The sequence below is a fragment of the Phascolarctos cinereus genome, unplaced genomic scaffold, assembly GCF_003287225.1.
Source record: "Phascolarctos cinereus isolate Bilbo 61053 unplaced genomic scaffold, phaCin_HiC Scaffold_4;HRSCAF=312, whole genome shotgun sequence".
NCBI classification, from domain to species: Eukaryota; Metazoa; Chordata; class Mammalia; order Diprotodontia; family Phascolarctidae; genus Phascolarctos; species Phascolarctos cinereus.
This window is the reverse complement of record NW_027555847.1, coordinates 413,980,976-414,002,293: the sequence shown is the minus strand read 5'-3', so window position 1 is coordinate 414,002,293 and position 21,318 is coordinate 413,980,976. Positions and strand designations below refer to the sequence as shown.

The 21,318-nt window shown below is 34.1% G+C and overlaps 1 protein-coding gene across 3 annotated transcripts in view; it reads left to right on the top strand.

The window, feature by feature from the left end:
* Nucleotides 1-21,318, top strand: part of DNAH5 (dynein axonemal heavy chain 5) — a 383,566-nt gene that overhangs the window by 309,812 nt on the left and 52,436 nt on the right. For all 3 annotated transcript variants that reach the window (XM_021008643.2, XM_021008644.2, XM_021008641.2), the window contains exons 68-71: nucleotides 4,549-4,739; nucleotides 11,652-11,773; nucleotides 16,219-16,368; nucleotides 20,057-20,302. In XM_021008643.2, coding sequence (XP_020864302.1) covers nucleotides 4,549-4,739; nucleotides 11,652-11,773; nucleotides 16,219-16,368; nucleotides 20,057-20,302 — 709 coding nt within the window. The remainder of the gene's footprint in view (nucleotides 1-4,548; nucleotides 4,740-11,651; nucleotides 11,774-16,218; nucleotides 16,369-20,056; nucleotides 20,303-21,318) is intronic.

Sequence of the window (21,318 nt, the reverse complement as noted above, 5' to 3'; positions counted from 1 at the left end):
GGATTAAATATTAAAACAATACATTTACATTTCAAGAAAACCTATATAATAAATACTTCACATTGTTTTCAACGTTGTCTAGCTTTTCTTTGCTTCCTTACTTTTTACTTTGTTTTTTCCCTTGCCAACTTCCAAAGAAGACTGCAATTAAGCATGGATACACAGACACACATGTTTATATCTGTGCTTAACACATATTATTTACATACACATATATGGTGTATGTTATATATGTATATATAATGATTAATGCACATGTACATACATCTATGTATACTTAATGCATACATTCATGTATAAACTTAGACACATATATGTAATACCACACTATTCTTATTTCCACTTGTCATCTGTTTCTCTGAAGGTGGATAGTATCTTCCTTCATAAGTCTAAGTCTTTTCATGGTTTTCTAAATCAATCAGTTCATCATTTCCTACACCACAGCAATATTCCAACCTAATCACAGTCTGTCTGAGAGATTGTCTGTGAAAATTATTTCCCAGTTTTTTTCATTCCTTCTATTCTTGGCTGCATAGACTTTACTTATCCAAGAAAATTTTAATTTAACATAATCAAAATTATAAATTTTGCACTTCAACAATGCTCTCATCTTATAATACAGTTTAAGGTTTGATACTACTGAATCTGCTTCTTTTATATCTTTTTCCCTGTTTTTTTTTAAAGTTCCTGACCTTTTGTTCTTCTAAATGAACTTTGTTATTATTTTTTCTAACTCATTAAGAAATATTTTTAATAATTTAATTGGGATGGTATTACATGAATAGGTTAGGTAAAATTGTCATTTTTATTATATTGAATTTAACTACCCACGAATAATAAATATTACTTCAACTATTTAGATATGATTTTATTTGTATAAAAAGTGTTTTATATTTATGTTTGTCTAGTTATTGTGTCTGTTTTGGCAGATATAGTTTCAGATATTTCATACTTTCTAGTTATTTTAAGTGGTCCAAAGCACTATTAAATAATATTGCTGACACATGGTGTAGTTTCCCTCTTTTTCTCTTTTGATTAGATCTATTTTGGCTTTAACTTTGTCTGAGATCATGATTATTACCCCTGTTTTTTTACATAATAAATTCTGCTCCTAACCTTTATTTTACCTTTGTGTGTATCTCTCATTTTTATAGCATTTCTTGAAAGCAACATATTGTTGAATTCAAAATTTCAATCTGCCATCAGTTTCCAATTTATGGGTAAATTCATCCCATTCACATTATATTTATTCACATTTTAATTAGTTGTATCCAGTTTATTTCTACTTATTACTTTACCTTCCTTTTCCTTAATCTACCCACCCCTCCAAGAGACCCTCCCTTATCCTCTCCCTCCACCCTATCCAGTTGCTCTCTTATTTCTTTCTGAATTTAGAAGACTTTTATACCCTTCTATATACGTATGTTGTTCCCTCTTTAATTCATTCTCAATGAGAGTAAGGTTTCAGCACTACTATTCCTCCCTGCTACTAGCTTCTTCTGTATCAGTTTTTTCTTTCATATCTCGTTCACATGAAATAATTGCTTCTGTTTATCTCTCCCTACAATTTCATTATTTTTAGAGTCACCCCATTATACTCAGCTGAGCCCAAGACTTTCTTTCAAACTATCCAAATAAAAATGACAGTGAAAATAAATGATAATAATTTCACATATAAGAAGTAAGTAATTTGATGTTATTAAGTCTCTCATAATTGGTGCTTAATGTTTACTTTACATTTCTCTTGGATGTTATATATTGAATTTTCCTTTAAGTTCTGCTGTTTTTATCACAAATACCTGAAATTGTTCCAGTTCATTACATGTTTATTTTTTTCCATTCTGGATTTTACTTAACTTTGATGGATAAATTACCCTTGGTCATAACTCCAGCTCTTTTGCTCTAAGAAATATAATATTCCAAGACCTATGGTCCTTCAACATAGTATGAATTTGTATAATCCTTGCTGTAGCTCCATGATATTTAATTTTTTTCTTGTTGCTTCCAATATTTTCTTCTTAACCTGGAAGCTTTGAAATGACTATGATATTCCTGTAAGTTTTCCTCCTGGGATCTCTTTCAAGTGGTGATCAATGGATTTTTTTTCTATTTCTGCTTTTTCTTGTTCTAGAATTTCAGAAAAATTTTCCTTGATAATTTCTCTCAAGATTATATCAATATTCTTCTTTTTTATTGTAATTTTCAGGTAGTACAACTATTCTTATATTATTTCTCCTCAATCTGTTCTCTACATCATTTGTTTTTCTAATGAGATGTTTCATATTCTCTTCTATTTTTTTCATTCTTTTGATTTTGTTTTATTATTTCTTGGTGTCTTAGAATCTCATTGGCTTTTCTTTGACCAATTCTAGTTTCAAGGAATTATTTTCTTCCTTAAATTTTTGATTCTCAATTTCCAGTTGGTTGACTTTCTTTTTATAATTTTCTTGATTTTCTTGGATTGCCTTTTTTTCTTATTTTCCTCAATCTCTCTTATTTGATTTTTAAAGTCCTTTTAAAGTTCTTCTAAGAATTCTTTTTGTGCTTAGGATCATTTCACATTTTCCATTGAAAAAGTAGTGGCTTTTTTAGCTCCATCATCTTCCTCTGAATATAAACCCAGATTTTCTCTATCTCCATAGTAGCTATCTATGGTTGGGTTCTTTCTCCTTTGCTTACTCATTTTTATGTTTTGTTTTTAAAAGCTATTATTAAAATCAAGTTCTAGTCCCAAGGTATGGGGAATGATGCCCCAACTCTCAGGTCCTTCTTACTGTTATTTTCTGACATCTGTCCTGGGGCTCAACTGTGGGCCTTCCTCTCCATTCTTGAGCTATGGCTAGAGCCGGGTTATGCAAACAGTCTTGCTTCCTGTGGTGCCTCAGGTGGCTGCAAACTACAATTGTCCTCTCTGCCCTGGAAAGGAAACCAAGGACTCTGCTTTCCTGCAAGTGCCCACAGCCAGCAGAGACCTCACCCCTCTGCTACTGCACTCACCAGGTTTCTGCTAGCTCCTTCTTCCTCACAGCAGCAGAACCCCAGCCCGGGACACATCTAGTCAGCACAGCTGTGATTGTGGTCCCTTGACAGTGGAAGATCCTTCAGTCTTCTCCTACTCAGCTTTCAGATCCCCATACTATCTAAGAGATGAAAGTGTCTAAAGCTGAGGCTGCCCCATAACCCCAGCTACCCCCAGAGTTTATTGTTGGTGGATTCCACAGAGTTAGCCTGGAGGTGCTTGCACTTCACTTAACTTAAACCTCTGACTCTGGAGGTCTGGTCTTTCCTGGGGTCTTCTCAAATTGTCTTTGGAGAACAACTGCTTTACCTTGACTTTTGTTTATTTCATCTGCTCTACATTCCCTCTGATGCAATGTTCTGTCTTTTTCTGTGGAGGAAATTTGGAGAGCCAGAAGTTTTCTGACCTATTCCATCATCTTCCCAGAATATTCTCCAACAATGAACTTATTGCCAAACAATTATACATACATACATACATACATACATATATACACACATACATGTATACACACATTTATATACATTTTTACAACCATATTAAGAATTCTAGATATTTTAACCAAGGGTTTGAGAGTCCACAAATTTTACTAATCTACTTTCATGTTCCTCCTTGAAAGTGTTTTCTTAAAGATGTATACTGCTTAGGGGAGACCTGTAAAAGCCTATGCTGTTTGTTTGTGCTTTGATGTTCAGTATGAGAAGCAGAGAGAAGCAATTTCTTTTTTTGTGTGTGTCTATCCTGAGGGCAGTTCCAAGACTACTAATATGTGGTAGTAAGAGGGAGGCAGACCAGCTCACCATAAAGAAAAACTTCCTAATAATTACAATCATCACAAAATGGAGTGGGTTGCCTTAATAGATAGTGAGTTTCCTTTTATTACATATATATATATATATATATACATATATATATACACACTCACACACACATACGCATATATACATACATACATACATACATACATATATATATACATATATATATATACATACATATATATATATATATGTATAAGCAGATACCGAATGAACATTTATCATGGATATTGTAGAGGGAATTCATGTCTTAGAAGGACCAGACTAGGTGACTTCTTCAGGGACTTATGATTATAACAACACTTTACCTTTGACAATATGGTTCTTCCTTTTTAATCTATATGTAAAATTAGTGGATTTACTTATATAATATGATTTGATATTGTATATCCAGATAAAACAGATGTTCTAGAAATTTGACTTTTTAGCTTCTAATTTAGTCTGTTCATACACAAAAGTCCCCAGAATATTATCAAAAGAGATAATGCCAAGCAGATCAATTTGATTTGGACAAAGGTGAGGTGGCTTATTTCAGTTGGAGAGAACTATTGTTACTGTAATGGGCAGCTTGTACACTCTTGATATATGGAAATGAGAATTGGTTCTGAAAGGTTACTCATTCTTTGTTGGAGAAGTTTGTGGTTTTTTAAAAAAATCAGACAATTGAAAAGGGCAGTGAAATAAACCAGGTTTAAATGTTCTTTTCGCTAGGTCTATCAAGAGTCCAATTACAAGCAAGAGAATTGCTAATATTATTGAACACATGACCTATGAGGTTTATAAATATGCTGCCCGAGGATTGTATGAAGAGCACAAGTTCTTGTTCACCTTGCTGCTTACTCTGAAGATTGATATACAGAGAAACAGAATAAAACATGAAGAGTTCCTCACCCTTATTAAAGGTCAATGCAACAATTACATAATGGGGGTAGTGGGGATTATTGTGAATGTCCTTGAAAGAATCTCTCTTTTCCTCATATAATTTCCTCTTGTTCTTAATTTAAGATCTGATGCAATACAACTTGAGGTGAGCAAAATTGAATTGTGGAATAGTATTCTATTTTAATTATGTCAGAATCATTTGGGAAAATATTTATTTTTTCATTTAAGAATTATCAGAGATATTTGTTGAGACTTTTGAACAAATATTTTCTCTTTACAAGGGCTTATTATTTACATTTTTATAGTTGCTGACTTAAAAAGTAAACTCACAGATAGAAGCATTGCTTAATTCTCCAGAGAGAGAATCTCTGATTTTCCTTTTGGGGGGCAGTTTCATAATTATATTTGAATACCATAGGATCCGTATTATAGTCTTAAAGCTAAAAGAGATTTTAGTTGGCATCTAGCTGACGCCTTTCATTTTATAAAAGTAGAAACTAAGGTCCAGATAAGTTAAATGGCTTTTGCTAAGTCATAGAGTCAGTTACCTACATCTTCTAACCTACATCTTCCTATTCTAATCCCAGTACTTTTTTCTACTACATAACCTTTTAAAACACTATCTGTGTGGTACATTGCATAGAATCCTGGACTTGGATTCAAGAAGATGTGACTGTTAATCCTTAAATGCTTACTATCTATGTGACCCTGAGCAAGTCCTTGAACTTCTTTCCCTCAGTTTTCTTATCTATACAATGAAGAAAATAGCATCTACCTCCCAAGATTGTTCTGAGAATAAGATGAAATAACACATGTAAAGTACTTTGCAAACTTTAAAGCACTATATAAATGCTGTCACCACCACCACCACCATCATCATTATCATCATTTTTAGAGCTCTTAAAGCCATCTGAAAAAAAGTGTTTAGATATTATTTTAAATTCTCTACAGCTTTCATTCCAAAAAAGTGCCTTTTCAGGATGGAGTAACATGAGAGTCTAAAGTGGCTTTGAAGTAGCAGCAGACAGTTGGAGAATTAGCAGAGTGAAATAATTTCCAATAATCATGAGAATTAGACTGCAAATTACCATGAATTTTCATTTTCTTTGTTTATTGTTTGCCTATCAGCAGTCCCTCTAGGCAGGTGTCATGTAACCCAAGTATAGGAAAGATTGAAACATGTGCTATGTAGATTTTTAAAAAAATAAATGTACTCTTATCAGTTCAAATTAAGTTTCTAGCAGCTTAGATCAATGTTAGTAGCCTTTTGGAGTCTATATTGTATGACTGAGATAGGTAAAGGAGTACAAGGCAGTTCAAAATATATTAAAGAAATGGCTGATGTTTGGGATCACATTCTGTACTTTTCCTAAACATTTGCAGTTTTTTTCCCCCTCTAGCACTTTGGTTATCACCTGATTATTTTCTTTTTGTGAAGGAGGGGAGAGTTGTCATGGCAATTGGTTGGAAATTTATTTAACTAGGTATCTTACATCTTTAAGTAATACCTTAAATTGTAACAATTTATTTTGTTAACATACCAAAGCTGTTTATTGAACTGCTTTTAAAACCTCACAAATACTATTTGATTCTGTGGAATATATTGAAGCAAATCTGGAAAATGGTACTGATTTGGCAACATTCTATCCAGATAAAATAGCTATTTGCTCAATAAATATCTTGAGTATATACTTAGCACACATTATTTTTTGAGTGCTTCTTAATAATCACAAAATCAATCTCAGAGTTGGAAAGAACCTCCAAGACATCTAGATTAGCCTATTTCTAACCAAGATTTTCCTCTACTATACCCTCATTAAGACCTTTCCTCTTCATAAAGACCTCCAGTGAAGCAGAGAACTCTCTTGGAGACATATCATTCTACTCTTTTTGTGTCAAGCTTATCATGAAAACTCACCTCCCTGCTCCATACCATCAAGTTTTCACTTCTCAGGTCTTGCAATTGATCCTTATATAGCATATTCTGCTATTCTCTGACAAGTCCAGTCTTTGTATCAAAGAAATTCAAAGTTGGAGTGGCCTCAAAGGCCATGTAGTCTAATTCCTCCTACAATGCATCTGGCATGTGCCTATCCAATATTTGCCTGAAGACCTCTATTGAGAGAAAACCTGTTGTCTCCTAAGAAGGCCCATTCTACATTGGGGTAGCTCTAAGTGTTAGAAAGTTTTTCCTTTTATCCATCTTAAAGCTGCATCTCTGCAGTGTAAACCCATTACTCTCAGTTCTGTGCTTCGGGGCAAGCAGAACAAGGATGAAATCATCATTAACATAATCTCTCACATACTCTGCTTTTGGTACAAAGAGAGCTCTAGATAGCTGGAGTTCTCTACTACTAAAATATTATGCAGTCATATCATGATTGTGACCTGTTTTCTAAACTGCTTGTCTCATTTCTTTTTCTATTTAGGTGGTCTATAATATACCCGATAACATATTATTGCTTCTTTTTTTCCCTTTCATTGAACTTCTTGAAAATGTTTCTGCCATTCCTTTCTCACCTTGATGTGTGTATTTTCTCACAAGAGTATATCTACTTAATACATAAAGCTCCTACAACATTCTACCTTATTATCTGTTCAGAATATTCATTTCCAGATCCACAATCCAGTCAGAATTTTTATTCCATCAAGTGTCAAAGATACTTGCGAGGTCAATTTTGCATTCAACTCTAGGATATCTAGTTTGCTAAGCCTGTTAGCCAAAAGTGACAGATTTTATTTCTGGATATCTTCTTGCATATTGTTATCTCTTTTGCTATTCTACTTTCTTCACTGTGTATACTAACTTCTGAGGTACCAACCTTAGTTTTTTTTTTTTTATAACAAGTCTTTAGTTTTTCATCATGAAAAATATCTCATGGGAAATTAAGGAGGTTAGCCTTAGTTTTAATGCATAGATTTTATTTTTTGTAACTAAATTATGTTTTTAATTATTGACCTTTTATTTTTTCTTCTACCTTTCCCCCTCCTAAAAAAATAAAAAGAAAACCCTTACAAAACTACACATAGTCAAGCAATTTACATTCCAATAGTGGCCATGCCTGAAAATGCATCTCATTAGTCCATCACTTCTCTTTCAGGAGATGAGTGGAAGCCGGTATCATCCTCTGGAATCAAAATCAATCCTATATTCATTAGACTTTTAATGTCTTAAAAATTATTCATCTTTTACAATGTACTTACTATAGTACAAATTGTTCTAGTTCTGCTCTTTTCACTCTGTGTGCATTTAAACAAGTTTTCTGAGGCTTTTCTAAAACTACTTCTTTTATCATTTTTATATGACAATATAGTATTACATGGCATTCATATGTCATAATTTGTTCAGCCATTTCCCATTTGAAAGGAAATTACTTCATAGGCAGATATAAAAGAGCTGCTATAAATATATTTTTGTGCATAAAAGACCTTTTCCTCTTTCTTTGATCTCTTTCAGACACAGGAGTAGAAGTTGGTATCTCTTGGTCAAATATTAAACAGTTTAGTAACTATGGTGACAAATTTCTTTCCCAGAATTCCTGGACCAATTTGCAGTTTTTGTATGCTATTTTCCCTCTTAGTTCCCTTTCATTTTAATAACCTTTTTGATTAGATCCAAAGGCTGTGGCAAATTTATTTTTACTGGCTCTTTTTAATTACATTCCATACCTGACTGAAAGAATTCTCTTTCTCTACTTTAGGCAGTATAATTCAGAAATACAAATCTCATTCTCAGATATTTTCTTAACTTGTTTTTTACCCATTATTTACTTTTTCTCCTGAAGCCTTACTGCCAATCTGCAATGATGAAGAAACTGCGATCTCCATCCCTGAGGTCTACAGTTTTTTTTTTCTTTTTGCCCTGAGCTTCATAATCCTTTGAAATATTTTCTAGATTCTTTCTGGTGTAGGTATCAGCTGATCCCACATGAATTGCCAGAAATGGGTATGATCATTAGGTTTGCCATGTCTCATGAGGCTTTCTGTCATTTCATAGAGATACCTTGGGATAGAGCAAGTTTCTGTGTTATGTCAGGCTAACAAACAACTGAACCAGGGAGTCACTGATTACCACTACCCATCTCTTTTTGACTCTGACAATTACTGTAGAACTGTTCACCTGAGAATTTTGCTCAGTATTTTTTGGAGATCAAGAAGCTATTTCTTCTCTAGATGACACATTCTGTAGAACTTGTACTTTAAGAGAAGAGATGGGTTTAATAGATGGAGATGTGAAGAAAGAATATTCCAGGAATAAGGGATGGTCTGTAAAAATCGACAGAAATAGGAGAGGACAGTATGAAATAAGGGAACAACTTGGCTGAAAGAGTGAAACATAACCTAAAGCTGGATAGATAGCCAAGAGACAGATTGCTAATGGTCTTTAATATCAGGCTAAGCAATTTTTTTTTGTCCTATCGGTTTTGGTGAACCATTAGAGAAGAATAGGGGTTAAACATGGTCAGACCTGAGAGCATTAGGAAGCTTAATTTCAAATTTGTATGAAGGATAAATTGGAGAGGGGAGAAATAGGAGGCAGAAGAAAAACAGTTTGGAAGTTCTTAAAGGGGGAAGGGGAAGAAAGAGAGACACAGAGAGAGAGAGAGAAAGAGAGAGACAGAAAGAGACAAAGAGAGAGAGAGAGAGAAAGAGAGAGAGAGAGAGAGAGAGACAGTCTGAAAAATGGATGATATTAATAGTGTGATAGAGTGGTGATGTTATTCAGTCAATTTCACTCATATCAGATATTTTGTGACCACATTTGAGGTTACCTGGCAGAGATACTAGATTTGCCAGCCAGGTAACACAATGGATAGAGCTCTGGGCCTGGAGTTAAGAAGACTCATCTTCCTGCATTCAAATCTGACCTCAGATACTTCCCAGCTATGAGCCTGGGCAAGTCATGTAACTCTATTTGCCTCAGTTTTCTCATCTGTAAAATGAGGTGGAGAAGGAAATGATAAACCACTCCAGTTCTTTACCAAGAAAACTCCAAATGGAGTCACAAAAAGTCAGACAGGACTGAAAACAACAAACAATAAAAACAACAGCAATAGAGTGGTGATAGTGGATGGAAATGATAGGACTTGGCATTTGATTGGGGAGTGAGGAAGAGAGAAGGGTCAGAGATGATGCCAAGGTTTTAAATTTGGATGACTAGGAAAAGGGTGCAGTCCCCAATAGAAACAAGTAGGTAGGAGGCTCAGGTTTAGGGAAGAAGATAATTAGTTTAGTTTTGTACACATTGAGTTTTTAGTACCATTGGGACATCTGAGTAGAACTAATAACAGTGGAAAATATGAGATTCAAATTCAGGAGAGAAATCAGGGCTGAATATATAGATTTGCCATTCATCTACATAGAGGGGATAGTTGAAGTCATAGGAAAGGATGAAATTGTCAATGTCAGTCAACAAGCATTTATTAAAAGTACTTATGTTTTAGGTATTGTTCTAAGTTCAGGAGATATAAGGAATGGCAAAATATTTGCTTTCAAGGATATTCAATTCTAATGGAAGAGACAACATGCAAATAGCTACGTGCTTATGTACAAACAAAATATTTATAGAGTAAATAGAAGATAACCTGAGAGTAGGTTGGAGAGAAAAGGAGGAGGCCTGCTGCAGAAGGTGGGATTTGGCCTGAATCTTAAAGAAAGCTAGGGAAACTAAGAGGAGGACATGGGAAGGGAGAGTATTCCAAGCATGAGGGACAGCTGGTGCAAATGCACGGAGTTTGAGATTGGGGTGTTAGATGAGAAGAACAACAAGGTAGGCTAATCTAGCTGGATGATAGAATGCAAAAAGGGGAGTAAACTAAGTATAAGAAGACTGAAAAGGTGGGAAGAGAGAAATATACTGACTACATTTATATAGTAATTTAAGACTTGTATCTAATACTAATATTAAGTACTAATTATTGCATTCATGCCTCTTAACACTCTATGGTAGCTACAGATATTACTCCGTTTTTATAGATGAAAAAAATGGAACAAGTTAAACGATTTTTTTCAGTTATACATGTAGAAAATATTTGAGGTAAGATTTGAACTGATGACTTCTTGATGTGCACTAAATTTGAGACTTTACTTCTCCATATTGCCTCTGAGAGTGTAAAAGAAAGGACAAGAGGGTCAGTGACAGAGTTTCAGGGAAGATTTAAAATTAGTAGATGGATGGAGGAAGATGAACCAACAAGGAGAGGTTTGAATGGTAAGAAGAAGTCTAGGGTAGAGTAATGATTCTGAATGTGAAAAAGTTTTTCTAAAAAGACAGGATGGTCAACGGTATACATTTTACAGAAAATTTAAGCATGGATAGGCTGAAAAATAAAGCATTTTGATTAGAATGTCAGGGAATTCTAATGCTTTTAACTGACTAAATATTTCTCTGAATTTAGGTAAGGCTGGTATTCCACTTTAGTAGATCAGTTTTCATGGGCATGCTTGGATTGTGATTTGTACAATGAATGAAATACAATTTATTTGGGAGGTATGAAGAGTTAAGTTATACTGTGAATGAAAAATTAGGAGCAATGTCTATGCTTGGTGGAAAAATGTACTTGTACTGAAAGAACATATATGATAAACTTGGTCAACATGCAGGGAAGAGAAGTAAAATAGCTCACTGAATTTTTGAACAGGATCATTATGAATGGGGTCCCTCACCCACACAAAGCATCACTGACAACTCTGATAAATGTTTTTTCTTAAATCTGCTGCTTGTGTAACAATGGAAAATTCTTCTTTTCAGGATCGAATAAAAACCCTCCAATGTTGTCATTTTACTTTAAACTATTATTAAAAGCAAATTTAAGTTTATATTTATGAAATTCCAAACAACAAAATATTAAGAGAAGGAGACTGGAGAAATTATCTGCATTTTTTAAGTATAGAAAATAAAGTTTTACACTATTATTTATTCAATTTTATAGGTGGTGCTTCATTGGATCTTAAAGCTTGCCCTCCCAAACCATCTAAATGGATCCTGGATATGACATGGTTGAATTTGGTGGAACTTAGTAAACTTAGACAATTTTCAGATGTCCTTGATCAAGTAGGTACCATATTTAATTAATTTTATGATAATGTAACATTGAGCATTGATATTTAAAGCACACTGAGCATCCATTGATTGCCACAACGTTTGAGGAGAAGGAGACGTTTCCTATTACCACCTTTATTTTGATATCTGTACAAACTTTCCTCTTCATTGAACTAACCACTACTCTGTTTTTACCACTCTGACATGGTAAGGAACTACTCAGGTGGTCCATTTGAGGTTTCTTAATAGATAAGTCGGTAGGTGAAGAGACAAAAAAAAAATCCTGCATGCCAGGAATCAATGTAGTAAAATGTTAACATTTTCATTCCCTTTAAGTTTCTGCAGTTGTTTGCTTAAGTGATTTAATGGACAGTCTTAAAAAATTAACCAGAAATCAGTATCTTGCTGAAGACTTGTTTGTCCCTTCTTGTGACAGAGTTCAGCTCCTGTTAAATCTAGATAAATACAGGTGGATAAATCCATTTTATATACTTTTGTTAAATAACTAAATCTAGTTCCAATCTGGAGTTTGAACAAAATCAGCAAACTTGTGCTCAAAATAACTGCTTTTAGTCAGAATAAAGACCAAGATGTCAGGCACCCTGATTCCTAGGATTATTATCTGCAAACATTTCTCTTCTATCCAAAGGGAAAAAAAACCCCACCAAAACCAAAACCAAAACCAAAATCAAAATGGGGGGTGTCCCCCAAACCAAGTTTTATACTTCTAATAGATCTAATACACCCAAATGCAGACCATCACATTATTTGTAACTTGATATTCTTCACTGTAATTGAAATATTTGTTGACTTTATGGAATTATTGAATTGTACTTCTAATCAATATCATTTAGAGAATTTGATCCCACAAGTGGAACGAAAAACCTGGTGAGCATATGGCTATTTATATTGCCTACTTTTCTCAAAAACACTATTTAAGGGATTTCATACACAGCTTATTTCAGGCTCTCCGTGTATATGTAGTTTGGGATGAAGCCCCCTAATGATGCCTTCTCCCTGAACCAAATTTTCCCAGGCACAAGCCAACAAGACTGAATCATTATATTTTACAATAATGAAAGAAATAGCTTCTTATAAAAAAGCTATCCATAAAATCCAAATTGGATGTTTGCCAAAGGGTAAGCAGTACAGAGGACATGCATACTCCACAATTTCTACATATCAGTTAGAAGCAGAACCATTAGAAGAAATTTTTCTGGAGCCAACTAATGTTGATTTTTTTCTTTAGCTCTAACTTCAGAGGACTCACCAGTCCCAGACAGAGGGAAGTATTCATCCTTTCCTGCTTTCCATAACCTCTAAAGCCATCAACTTTTTTTTTTAAACACCCAATAGTACAACACAGAGCCAACTTCACACATTGGTGGCCTCTTGGTTATAGGACCATGCTAACCAAGAGGGGAGGAGTGCTATGTGTGAATGTGGTAGATATTGAGCTACCATGTTCATATTTTTCTTCCATATAACTTATTTTTCCTTTTGAATTCTTGTCATGTCTGTTGCAAGTAAGTTGAGAGTTGCATTTTCCAGAAGCAGATTTCACAGCAGCGAGGGATTGCCTAGTTAAAGGCCTCTCGTTTCCTTGGGTATGTTACCAACACCTGACATAACACTAGATTTAATTAATTTAATAGGTCCTGAATATTTTTTCCAGGAGTTTAAATGAATATCACTGAATGGAAACTAATGTGGAAAAATGAGAACTTTTTTTTTATATGAAAAGAAAGTAACTAAGCTTCAAAACTCTGTTAAGTCTCCCTCCAACTACCATCACTGTGATTTTCCTTATACACCCCATGGTCTCTTCCTTCTTTTCCTTGTTAACATTCATTTTGAGTGCCCTGTATTAATTAGTTATCTTGGTTTTGCATCTCAAATGTGGTTTATTTGTAATGTATTTGCCCTCATTTGTCCAATTTATCTTCTTCCCATAATTGTTATTTTGAGTTCTAAGGAACCTCAGAGGTCAAGTCCAATCCCCCTATTTTATAGATGGAGAGAACTGAAGTTTGAAGAGGTTAAATAACTTGACCAACATAACAAAGCTAGTAAATGTATAAAGTAGGAACTGAATTTATATCTTGCTAACTACGGTTCAGTACTCTAGCCACTACTCCATGTTGTCCCAGTCTGCTGTTTGGAGAAGTAGTCATTTCTTTTTTCCTGATCTCAACTTGTCTAAACATGTATATACACTAAGATTTTCCTTTTATTCAAATACTCACCAAAGGCATTTACCTTTCCAATTTATGTCTTTTTGTATTTATTCACTCCATCTTCAGTTTTCTAGCCATGTGACTTTTTTCCAACTTGGACTGTTAGGGACCAAAAGATGTGGAGAGTATTTGTTGGCTATTTGTACATTGTTTCAACATATTGCTATTCTGACAATCCTGTTTCAGCCAATAACATTTATTAATCACCTACCACATACCAGATACTGTCCTGACTTCTGGAAATACAAAGGAAGACAATAGACAGACCCCACTCTCAATGAACTCACAATCTGAAGGGGAAGACAACAGACAGACAACTATGTATAAACAAGACTGATATATATATATATATATATATATATATATATATATATATATATAGATAGATATCTATATATATATATATATATATATATAGATATCTATATCTATATCTATATCTATATCATATCTATATCTATATCTATCTATCTATCTATCTATCTATCTATCTATCTATCTATCTATATATATATAGAGAGAGAGAGAGAGATGATAAATTGGAAATAATCAACAGAGGGAAAGCACCAGGATTAAGGGGATATAGAAAAAAACTTCTTGTATAGCTGGGGCTGTAGCTGGGACTTGAAGGAAACCAGGGAATCCAGAAGCTTAAAGTGAGGAGTAAAGCATTGCAGGCATGAGGGACAGCCAGTGAAAATGATTGGATTTTAGAGATGTAGTGTCTTGTGCAAGGAACTGCAAAGAGGCCAGTGTCACTGGATCACAGCGTATGTGGGAGTAGGTTATAAGAAGACTGGAAAGGTAGAATGCAGCCAGGTTATGAATGACTTTGAAAGCAAATTGGAGGATTTTATACTTGATCATGGATTTGATGGGGAGCCACAAGAGTTTGTTAAATAGGGAAAGAGGTGACATAGCTATACCTGCACTTTAGGAAAATCAATTTGGCAGCTGAGTGGAGGATGGACAAGTGGAGGAAGATTTAAGGCATGGAGACCAACCAATAGGCTATAGTAATATTCCATGCATATTATAATGAAGGCCTTTATGAAGAGGGTAGTGACAGTGTCAGGGGAGAAAAGGGAACATATATAAGAGATGTTATAAAGGTAAAATCAATAGGTCTTCAAAATAGATTGGGTATAGGGAGTAAGAGAGTGAGGAATTATGAATGACACATTGCAGGCCTAGGTGACTGGGAGGATGATGATAATCTTAGTAATAGAAAAGTTAGGAAGAGGACATAATATTGGGGAAAATGTAATGAGCTCATTTTTTGACGTTCAATTTCAGATATGTATTGGAAAACCAATTTGAGATACTCAGTAGGCAGTTAGAGATGTGAGAGTGCAGGGTAGAAGAGAGGTTAAGGTTGGAAAAGTAGATCTAAGAATCATCAGCATAAGATGATAATTGATTCCATGGGAACTAATGAGATCTCCAAGCAAAATGGTAATAGAGGGAGAAGCAAAAAGGACCTAGGATATAGCAGGGAGTGGAGGGGCGGGATACCGTAATTAAATGACCTGGATGAAGATCTAACAAAGGAAACTGAGGAGCAATTAGACAGATAGAGGAGAGCCAAGATGGAATGATGTTATGAAAATTTAAAGAGAATATTAAGGAGAAGAGGGTGATGGATAGTGTAAGAAGCTGCACAGAGATCAAGAAGAATGAAGATTGAGAAAAGGCCATTGGATTTGGCCATTACAAGCTCATTGGTAGAGAGAAGTGCTAATTGATGAAGTCAGATGCCAGACTGTTAAGATAATGGCAAGAGGAAAGAAAATAGAGACAACAATTGTAGATAACCTTCTCAATTATTTTAGCATAATAATGCATTTCTAACTTTCTTTTATTTGTGTTGAGCAAATGAGAGTTCTTGAGATTGAATTATAAAAATTATTTATCAATTAATTTTATTCTCTTTGAAGTGCATACTTTAAAAAAAAAGCATAGGAAATGTGAGGTTAAATACATAGAATTTGCCTTGTCATGTGTTAACCCAGCTTGAGTCTAGAGTCAATCTTATTTGATTTTCAACTTTGCTCTCACTCTTTAGCACACAAATATAAAGCTTAACAGAAAGGGAAAAAAGAGGTCAAGTCCACAAATATTTAAGTGGTCCAGAGTTTCTGATGAAAAAAGTTTTTACAATGTATTATAGCCTGATTTTCATGTAGTGTGACAGTTTTTTTAATCTCTTGGTATTTTAAGATTTCAAGAAATGAGAAAATGTGGAAAACTTGGTTTGACAAGGAAAATCCTGAGGAGGAACCTGCTCCAAATGCCTATGATCAATCTCTTGATTGCTTTCGACGTCTCTTGCTTATTAGGTCCTGGTGTCCTGACAGAACCATTGCACAGGTAAATTATAGAATGAGTGTTTTAGAGAGGAGAATTATCTTAGACATAATCTAGGTTAAACTGTTCATGAGTTTATGCTTTCATGAGGCATGAAGAAAATGAATGGCTTTTAAAAACTCAACTGCATTTCAAATGTAATAACTTATTTTATATGCTAATTTCAATGAGACTCTCACTCCATCCAAGAATGTTGTACTTGGAGTCAACATCTTAAATCTTGCCTCTTCTATCTGTTACCTATGTAACCTTATATTCTTATTGTCTTTTCAAAAAGTTTGACTTCCTATTCATATATTCTGTCAGTCAGCAGTCAGTAATCATTTCTTAAGTGCCTAGTAAGTGCCAGTCACTGTGCTAAGTGTTGGGGTTACAAAGTAAAGCAAAAGATAGTTCCTCTCCTCAAGTAGCTCATAGTCTATTGGGAAGATAAAAAACATATATAAAAAAGAAGTCAAAAAGGTGTGATGGAAGTGGAGGAAAGGATTGTACTCATGCCTTCCTGAAATGAAGATCTGGGAGGAGTTCTTTGATATCTACCCTCCTCCCTCTCCAATCAGAAGAAGGAAGGGGTACCATGAGCAGACACGCTGAGGAGGTGTGAGTTTCAAATTTTATGTGATCTTGTGGGAAGATGAGTTTCTAGAAACAATGATGAAGTCCAAGAGATCAGCTAGGTGGGATATGATATTTTTCTTTCTGGCAGCCCACCAACTAGCTCCTTTTTTCAGATGGACATATGCTTAAAGTACTACTTGATATTTGAATCATTCTGGTTATACTGATACTTTATAGTTCTATGGATATTGTCTAATGCTGTGCAATCCAGTATATGTGGTTGCCTGCTAAGTACCCCCTCGGGAAAGTGTGATTCTGGGCTATTTAGAGTATGAAATAGTGGAATAACAATTATTCATGTTTTAAAAATGACTGAAGTATATTATTGGTGGTGTGAGCAGATTGTTAAATAAGCACACAGGATCTCAGCACAAGAAAAGACCTAAAAGCTTTTAACACTTAAAAAATATACTCAGCCTTGGGAACATCCTGTATTATTCTACTGTGGTGATTTTTTTAGTGCTTTTCCATTTTGCTAATAGTATGAAGTTAATGGGTTGGTGGGCAGGATCACAAAGTAGAAACATGACATAATGTATAAAAAGTTTTATAAACCTCATAGCACTATAAAAGTCATCTATTAAATTTTGGCAAGAGTATGCTACAAAGGCCCTAAAGCCTACAACTTTCACTTAGGAAAATTAGCATTCTGGGTGGCCAGAAAGTATGTTGGCCTTAAGGATTTTTAATTTAATATGTTTGAATCAGTATGTTAATGTCTTAAAAATTTTGCTTCATAAAATCTTTCTGAAGCCTACAGATAAGACTTGATATCAAAGAAGTTTGCCTCCAAGAGGCTGGTTGGTTAATGCCTATATAAGTGAGTAATTTGAGGATTTCTTTAAATAAAGCACAGTACAATAGTAATAACAGCTTACCAAGGCATGTAGAGAGATCTTTTATTGGAATTTTAGAGAGCTTGTAATTGAGTGCCAAAATACAATGGAATAGGTATCTCGTAATCCAGTAGATCGTTCCTCAATAAGGGAATAATATATTCTCTGTTACTTATTATCTCAATGGTCATGTAAAATTCATTTCATTTTTCCAGGCCTACATTTCTCTTATCTGTTACATGATAGGATTGAACTTCACTAGATGATTTCTAAAGTCTCTTCCAGCTCTAAATACCCTGAGCCCCATGATCTCAACATCATAAATTCTTGTTTTAGCTTTCTTCTTGTCATTATTTAGACAATATTTATTTCCTAATATCCTTAGCATTATTATTATTTTCTCCAAGTAAGTCCCAACCAGCTCATTTTCCTCTAAGGATAGGAAGGAAGTTGTGGGTCAAACTTGGATGGTGCCATTAGGGTACAAGCAATACTTTAATAGCACACTGTCTTTATTTTCAAAATGCCAAAGTTTTTTTTAATTATAACTCTTTTACCATTTATCTGTGTTTGATTTGGAGTTAAAAACTGGTTTCAGTGAAAACATTTCAATCTCTTTCACCTCTACATATTAATGTCTCAGTTATACTGGAAAATTCACTGTTCTTAAACACTGTTCTTTAACAGTAGTTAAACAGGACATGTTCTCCATTGTATCATCTGAAAAGTGTGAGATAATGAACTTCATTCTTTATTAACCTTATATCTCACATTTTTCTTGCCTCCTTCTGTGGAAACAAGCACCATCTTCCAAGCATTTTTGCTATGAAATATCAGTCCTGAAACACTTATACAATAATACATTCTTCTACCATTTCTTTTTTCAGTGATGCCCTTGAGTTTAATGGAAGGTTTTTGTTTATTTGTTTTGTGCTAAGCATAGCCATCATTGCTTCTAACAGTTTTTAAATGTCTTTTGAAAGATCATGAGTGGGCAGTCAGATCAGGTCAAAGGGATCTAGTAGTTATCAAATGTGTATTAGGTACCAAATGTTTATGCATTTTTATATCATTAAGATTGAATATTAAGGATATATAGAAGAGGAAAAAATTAAATACAAAACAGAGCAAAAGTCAGGCAAATGGGAAAAATAATGAGTGAAAAAAAGCATAGAGGAAAGGGAAGAAGAAAAGAAAACAAAAGTTAAGAAAGGCCAAAAATGATTATAAGGATTATGTTGCTTTGAAGTCAAACAACACAGCTTTATTAGTGTTTATTAATGTTAATGCTCCAGGCAAATTTCTAGGAAAATATGGTATTTTGTACAATACATGTATAAACTAAATGAACACTGAGTTATCAAAATTTCAAAGGGAATTGCTTGGAAAGTCAAGAATTCTAATATGAAAGCACGATCTTCACCATTTGAAACTCCTTTGACATACAAAAGCTATTTAGACATCTCTGGATAGGCATAGTACCAGAAGGGTTAATGAGAAGAACACAATTTATTTAAGTCAATGCTTATATTTTCTTAGCACAGTGCTTGGCATATAGTAAATGTTTAATAAATGCTTTTTCTTTTTTTCTTAATTTATTTTTTAGTTTCCCACATTCACTGCCATAAGCTTTTGAGTTTTAAATTTTCTCTCCCTCCCTCCCCACCTCCTTCCCTAAGACTGTGTGCAATCTGATATAGGCTCTACATATACATTACTTTTAAACATATTTTCCACATTAGCCATGTTGTAAAGAAGAATTAGAATGAATAGGAGCAACCATAAGAAAGAAGAAATAAAACAAAACAAGAAAAAAAAGACCAAATAGTATGCTTCAATCTGCATTCACACTCCATAGTTCTTTCTTTTCACCTTCCATCATGAGGCCTTTAGAGATGTGTTAGATCCTTGCATTGCTTAAATGCTTTTTCATTCATTAGGTTGTAGACACTGGAAATAGAAGTGGTGGAAATCCATGGGAATTACTAGGTAGAATGATGATTGTTAGTAAATTCTAACTGGAACAATGAAGATTTTGTATATAATGTACATACACATGTACATGTAGAAGTATTATACTACTAGGAGAAACTAAAGAAAGATTTTCAAATCTATACTGCATTATTACACATATACACAATCATTTTAAACATATTCTTGATAATGGAATTTTCTTTAGGAACATCATTCTCTATTTTGTTAACTTGTATATTTCATTTATGCTTTGCTTTCTTTAGGCCCGTAAATATGTCGTGGACACTATGGGAGAAAAATATGCAGAAGGAGTTATCCTAGATTTGGAGAAGACATGGGAAGAATCAGATCCACAAACTCCACTAATCTGTTTTCTGTCTATGGGCTCTGATCCTACTGATTCCATCATTGCATTGGGAAAAAGATTGAAAATAGAAACACGCTCTGTTTCTATGGGTCAAGGTCAAGAAGTTCATGCACGTAAGCTTTTACAGCAGACCATGGCAAATGTAAGGAAACTATAAAAACTTTAATTTGGTATTAGTTTTTATTCAAAACTAAGTAACTATGAACACAAAAATGTACAAAGTCTTATGATTTGTTAATATTAGTATTATGAATCTTAGATGTCTATCTATGTGTATTTGAACATCTTTGGAGGAGGCTCTAAGACAAGCACTCTCAGTTCATTTTCAATGTTAGAATGAAATGAAGTGCCTACAAGTCAGTGAATATTTAATAAAAAGTTTAATTTGCCATAACACAATAAGCTATATAACAAGAAAACTTGGTAATTCACTTCTCTGGACACCCTTCCCCAAAACAACTTCTATCTCCATATGCAAATACATCTTGTTTTCCAAGCAGTATGTAGCAAAATATATGGTGACTTGTATGGTCTTTAGAAATCCATCAATTAAGACAGGCCCCAATTGCCTATGTTAATACCTATAGTTAATAAGGAAACTGTATTGGGGAAATAAGGCATAATCAGTTACAGGAGGTAGCTTTTTATTCTTCTAGAGAATGTGGTTGTTGTTCAGTCATTTCAGTTGAGTCTGACCCTTCCTGACCCTATCTGCAGTTTTCTTGGCAAAGATACTGGGGTGGTTTGACATTTCCTTCTCTAGCTCGTTTTACAGATAAGGAAACCAAAACAAACTAAGTGACTTGCCCAGCGTCATATAGCTAGTAAGTGCTGAGACCAGATTTGAATTCAGGTCTTCCTAACTCCATGCCCAGCACTGTATTCACTATGTCACTTAACTTTAGAAAATGCTAATCCCTCCTAAAGGAGGGAAAGAGGGTGGCCATAGGCTTAGTCCATGTTTTGAGCAGGTAGAAAGAAGCTGCTATCAGAAGTACCCAAACAGAGGTACATAATATTGTTATCCACCAATTAGTATTTTTATCTTTCGTTCTTCCAGAAAAAAAAAAACTATTTCAAACCCATGCTTTAAAATATAATACTATTTAGAAGATGTCTATAATGGAAGTAAGTATGTAGAGTTAAAAATACTGTTTA